At 35.8% G+C, this 6,518-nt stretch overlaps 1 protein-coding gene across 1 annotated transcript in view; it reads right to left on the minus strand.

Moving 5' to 3' along the window:
• LOC108740132 (probable dipeptidyl-aminopeptidase B) overlaps positions 1-6,518 on the minus strand; it is a 119,086-nt gene that overhangs the window by 60,561 nt on the left and 52,007 nt on the right. The window contains exon 2 of the mRNA XM_025979955.1: positions 5,020-5,233. Within this exon, the coding sequence (XP_025835740.1) occupies positions 5,020-5,233 (214 nt within the window). The remainder of the gene's footprint in view (positions 1-5,019; positions 5,234-6,518) is intronic.

The following is a 6,518-nucleotide window of genomic DNA, read 5'->3' on the forward strand; positions in this document are numbered from 1 at the left end:
CCCATGCGTCAAAAATCTTAACTAGAATTGTACAGAGGAGGATGGAAAAAAGGGCGGAAGAACTATTAGGGGAAGATCAATTTGGGTTTAGAAGAAATAGAGGAACGCGGGAGGCCATTCTAGCTTTACGGGTAGCAATAGAGAAAACGATAGAAAAAGGAAAGAGTGCGTACATAGGATTTGTAGATTTAGAGAAAGCCTTTGACAATGTTAAATGGGACAAGATGGTAAATATACTTAAAAATGTAGGGATGAGTTATAAAGACAGAAGAGTGATACATAGTTTGTATAAAGAGCAACAGGCAGTTATAGAGCTGGCACTGCAACGCAGAGAAGTAAATATTAGGAAGGAAGTCAGACAGGGATGCACACTGTCACCGCTACTTTTTAATCTATACATCGAAGACGCGATCAACATCATTAAAGACAGTACAACTGTAGGGATAAATGTGCAAGGGCAAAAGATTAGTAGGCTTAGATTATTTGCAGATGATATAGCAGTATTAATATCTAGCAAGGAGGACTAAAATGGAAGCGGTACTGACAGATCAGTACTGTATGAAAATAAATAAAATTAAAACTAAAATACTGGTATGCAAGGGAAGAAAAAGTAAGGAAAGAGCGAATATAAAGGTAGGAGACGAAAAATTAGAAAAAGTGGCTGATTTTAGATATCTAGGAAGTCCGATAAGGAAGGAGTAGTAGGGATATAAAGCAAAGGTTAGAATAAAAAATTGGCGAGATAGGTTGGTAGGACACCTTCTTAGGCATGAAGGTCTAGTCAGAGAGGCAGAAACAGGAGTTAGGAGGGGTGGAGGTAGACCTAGATTAGATTGCTGTTCGCAAGTAGTTATAGTTGTGGGTTGTTCTAGTTTTATGGAAATACGAAGTTTAGCTCAGGATAGGAAAGAGTGGAGGTACGTGTCCAACCAGTCTTAGGACTGAGAGAAAGAAAATGAGGTTTGTGTTCTCTCTCACACACACACATATACATATACGAACACAAACATACACACACACGCCAATAACAACAGAAACACACGACTTGAAGTAGCGGGGTTTTAGTTGGTAGGTCCAAGGACACCTTCCTCGAGAATCCGACACTGCTCACTCGAATGGACGGCTGGGTATCTTTTGAAGATTTTCCCTCTTCCACGAAAACAAAAAAAAATTTACTGTTGATTGCTAGACTAGACAGTATCATGAATCTAAGAAGCAGCAGAAAGAAAATTGAACAGGAAACCGTCATTTACACCTCACAGGAAGAAAGATCAACAAAACTATTTATAATCGTAATATCTTTATGTCAGAACTCTTTTGTTATTTTGTGTATACACTATTATTCATACCAACAAATCAATCGCGTATCCATCAAAATTTCCTTTTAACAAAGAAAGAATAACGCCGTTATAAACTACATGATGAATGGGGTAGTTTCTTTTAGAAACACTTTTTCGCTTCCCTTCGGATACTTGGAAACTTCTTTTCTTCGTCGATTAATTTTGTTCGGCCCTTTCTCCTGACATGTTTACGAAACCCGGTCTTTTACGTAAACCAATATTTTAATATACATATATCTGCGCTCATTATCCGTAATAAAGGGGGAACATTGTTGTGAGCGTTTGTTCGCTTCGAGTATCAAAATAATTCAATTAATAACAACATTTTCCGATAAATATAAAAAACGTTAGTGGGGAAATTTGTGGACATAAAATTATGACCCATTTTATTACACAGGGTGACTATGTAGTAACTGAGTTGCCAAGTGAAAAAAAGGAGAAAGCAAAGAGGGTATATAATATATATATAAATGTAAGCTAGTCGTAACCCTTTAGTGTGTAATGCTCAAGCTTTAAATTTTTCAGCAAAAGTGTAATGGTTTTCATATATCAGTAGAATGTATGCAACCAACTATACAATCGAATGTAGACATTTAGAGCCACTTTTTCGCAATTATTTTTGTCACTTTGAACGCATCAAAATTCGATTAAAATATTTTAGTCTCTATGTATTGAATGTAGCGATCGATAACTAATAATTTCAGGAACGTTACATTTAATAACGACCGTTTTTTGTTACTTTGTTTCAAACGATTCTGTCAGTTGCATAGTTTCTACACAAGTACCAATTGAGTGAAACTAACGTAAGTAAATAACATTCAATTTTAAAATTTAATTTGGTTTCATGATCTTTATCCCGCTCGTCGGGTCCGTAATAGCATTCGCTTTGATTTGAAAAAGTGGAATGAATTTAATTCTGTGTGCCAGATGCAGTCGTGAACTTAAGGCAATTCGTGAAATTAAATAAACTGAATCGAGAACGGAATGGAAGTGAACACAGAAACCAACTGAAACTTACCTGATGCCTCAGCCATCTATTGGGTATTTGCTGTTACCAAGGTATTTCAACTTATCTAACCAAATCGACGACGCTATTTACACTATATAAATATGAATGTTTATGTTTTTCGTCAAAAACTTATATTACTATACTTCGTTTAGTTTCTGTAGCGATGTTTGACCGGCACAAAGTAGAAAAGAACAGCACTAGGCCAGAAAAGGAAGGAGACAACTCTTGGTCAAACTCTTAACCGGTGAGGAGCGTATAATCCGTACAGTACTGCACGGAAAAATTGACCATTTTATCCACTACAATTGCATCGCTCAAATGTGCTGTTATTAGTATTTACTACTAAAAATATCAACGAGATGTTTATTTATATTTGAAGACATATTAAAGGCTTTATCGCTTGTTTTCGACTCGCACTACTATTCCTGATGAAACAAAACTTTTGGCAGGTACTGTATGAAAAAGTATGTTTAATGAACAAGAGTTGAGAGTATAATGAGTTTTTTCTCCCTATCTACGAGTTTGCCAGCGCGCATCCAAGACATTGGAAGGGGCACATAGCTAGAGAAAGTAAGTGAAGTATACTACTAGGCGCAAATCACGATTTCGATCTTATATGATCTCATCAACAGGCCAAAGGTAGCATCGATAAGTTATTGACCAAACCTAACAAGCTTTTAAAGAATTTGGATTTTAGGTACCTACATCAAATAGGTATTTAGGGGTTTCTATGGTATGATTTGTATTTAACAAGACTGCTTATGGCGTGCTGATGAGATCAAATGAGATCGAAGGCGTAATCCGGATTTACCAATTTCGATAAATTTCTGAATAAGAACAAGAACAGATGGTAAATCTCTATGATGTGCAGCGACATCATGAGTGCGGAAACAATTAATTTCATATAATTTTATGATGTAGTTGATTATAATTAACGAAAAATAAATATTTTAAGAAACTTTTCATAGTGGTTAATATTTAATATTAATGTGAAGTTCATTTAATTCTTATCCAATTTAAATTACCACAAATTAGTGAGGAAAAATTGTTGCTGCTGTAACATCCTTACCGGGACTCGAACGCTCTCTACCCTACCTAAAAACTGTACAATAATGAGAATTTACCGCCCCATTAAACGTGCCGCCCGCGTGCGGTGCATGCCTCGCATACCCGCTTAGGGCGGGCCTGGTTGGCAGCATCAACACCATGACAATTTTGAGTAAAATGCAGTAATGAGCATCTATTGAAATGTTATAATTATGTCATAGTAACTGATCGCTAAATTGCTGATTTAGACATTTCCCATTATTCACCAGTCCATTGTTTTATGCTGTATATGGTGAATGCATCACTTTCGCATAATAGATATATACATTCACATTTCCAGTACAACCGTGGGCATCTAATTTTCAAACGATTTTAATTACACCTATTCGTTAAATTATCGAGCATGTTCCGATGCACATTACAATGAAAATATTCCGCAATGTGTGCCAATTAATTCTAGCCGATGTCATCACTGCCTTTAAACCCGCTGTTTTTGAACTGGCTCCAAATCATTCCTGAAATCTATGTACAAATGTACTTGATGTGTAAAATATAATGAAATTGGCTAATTACTGATAATTGATGCGCACATTGAGACTAGACTGTTTTGTGCTGATATATGCTAACGAGACAATTTGTTTGCGGGTTTAATAGGGAAATGTAACCAACTACTGTTTATCGTTTGTATTAGTGATGGAATATTGTACTATTAGAGTCTGCAGGGCTCTGATATTAATTAATTGCCATGTTTTATTGATAAAGAGGAAAAAATTTTTCATTGCAAAATTTTGTTTTCGGACATGTCTAGTATTAAAAATCCGCTCCAGCAGTTAAGTAGAGATGATCATATTTATTTTATTTAGAATTAATCAGTTCTTCTAATTGTTAAAGGAGTTCATACTGCTGTTGCCATATTTGCAATCTATTTATTTTTTATGAAAACATACTTTTATAGTTTTGAAATTCATAAGCGACACTTAATAGTCATATAAAGCAGAAGGTAGCGCAGGATCGAGTCGCCTTCAATAAAAAGAAGCCATTTCTATGTCGCGAACGATTAATTTAGAAATTTGAATAAGATTGTGAAAGGTTATGTTTGGAGCGCGGCGCTGTACGGGTGTGAAACATGGACTGCGGGTGCGGTGTAGTTTTTTGAGTTTTACTGAATACACACATCTTCAGCATTTTGAAAAATATTAAATTAATGGTATTGCTAAAAAAATGGAACTTGAAAATAAAGACAGAAATAAAATAAACTGAATATTTGACTGATGATTGACAGTCAAGTGTTATAGTCCGAGAATTCCATGACTGAAGTAACATTGAAAGAATTTCTCAATTTCATGGTCACCAAATACAAAAATTTGATATTTCGGGACGAAAAACTTCCTGTAATGCAAACTCCTAACTCATCATTGATCGATATTTTTAACCGTAAAGTTTTTAGTGCCTTAAGTCCTTTATTGCAAAGCGAAAAGGATAAAACCTGCCGCACGTATTTTATCTTTCCCGCAAGTTCTTACGTCACCCTATTCAGTTTCTAAAGCAGTCAATTCCTTTTATATGTGAAAATGCAGGTAAGTAAAGTTCGAAGGATCAAATCGATCCTTTTTGTTCACTGACCTGATATCCATGTGCCATTGAACCTGACTGGAGGCGGCAGTTTATGAAAGATATCTTCGAGGGTTGGTTTCTTTCCCTTAAGTCTGGGGCCCTCGTCTGGTGGCGACACGAGCACAATACTGAACACGATCAGTCCAAGCACAGCAACAATCACCAGCAATGCGATAAAAATTCCACGCCAGTTCCTTTCGTTTGGCGAGCTGACGACCAGCTCCTGGAAATAAGAAAGTTACCATCAGTTCCGGGTGCCACAATTTATATCGCAAGAGGAACGCTGCCAAATTTTTAATTTACAGCTGACTAAATGCCAAGAAATTTTAAAGAACAATACAAATACGAAAAGTGTGTGCTCAAGAATAATAAACAATCACAACAATGAAGATAATTCTACACGGCCGGAATCCATGATAGAATTGTGATTGAACTGCTAGGCTCAGACGTTTTGTCAGCAATTGCAGTTAATATCTTCAGTAGTACTGCGTTGACACGGTAGACGAACGTTACGCTATGCGTTCTGTATTACTGACAAAGTTTAGAGGTATTGCCGACGAAACGTCTGAATCTAAAAGCCCAAATGGATCATGAGTCTATCATGAAGAACATTATTAAAAAGTGGCCCAAAACAGCTGGTGCCAGATAAAATTCATATTTAAACACGAAATTCCGATTCCGCCTTCTTCAAGTATAAATATATTAAATTACGTTTGTAACATTTGTAGTTTGGGTTTTACTAAAGATAAAACTTTATTTTAGATTTTTAGTTTCACGTAGTTATATTATGCTTAGCTTAAACTGATTGTAAATAATGTAATAATTATTAGCTATTAGGTTGTAGAACTAATAGCTTAAATCCCTCGTACTAGGTATAAATAAATCCTCTAAGAATAATCGTTTAAAATAATTATCTCCTGTTTGGCTTCAATAGCGTGGTTTTACATAAAGGCGTTTTGACAGTATGCTTTTTATGTTCACGGAGTCTGATACGGAGAGGTCTTTTAGTTTGGCCAATATAGTTCATATCACAATTGTTTCAGGGAATTTTATACACCATATTAATTTTATCCAACACATTTGTTTTATCGCTAGTTTGTGTTTGGAAAATAATTTTGAACATACTGTAGCGAGCACGAGTGTGTTCGTGTGCGATCGGGCACACGTGTGCGTGAACGGCTTATCGAATCGCCGACAAGCCGCGGGTGCCTTTCTTCATGTGTGCCGTATTTGTAACTGCGTTCTGGGAAAGCAGTTAAACAGTTCAAAGAAAAAATAAACTATCCGGATGTTTCCAGAAGGTCCCAGAAAGTAAACAAAAGAGTATTTAAAGGAAGAGACGATCGTCGAGAGAGGAAGAAATAAATTGACCGTTGCAGAAGTGAATCCAGAAATAAATTGACAGTGATAGAAGTGAAATAAATAGCGCAGTGAATAGTGATATATCAACAGTAGTGTAAATAAATAGAATAATTCATAACCTAAGTTTAGTAATAATTTAATAGTGT

This window comes from Agrilus planipennis, unplaced genomic scaffold (genome assembly GCF_000699045.2).
Source record: "Agrilus planipennis isolate EAB-ADULT unplaced genomic scaffold, Apla_2.0 scaffold246, whole genome shotgun sequence".
In the NCBI taxonomy this organism is placed as follows: domain Eukaryota; kingdom Metazoa; phylum Arthropoda; class Insecta; order Coleoptera; family Buprestidae; genus Agrilus; species Agrilus planipennis.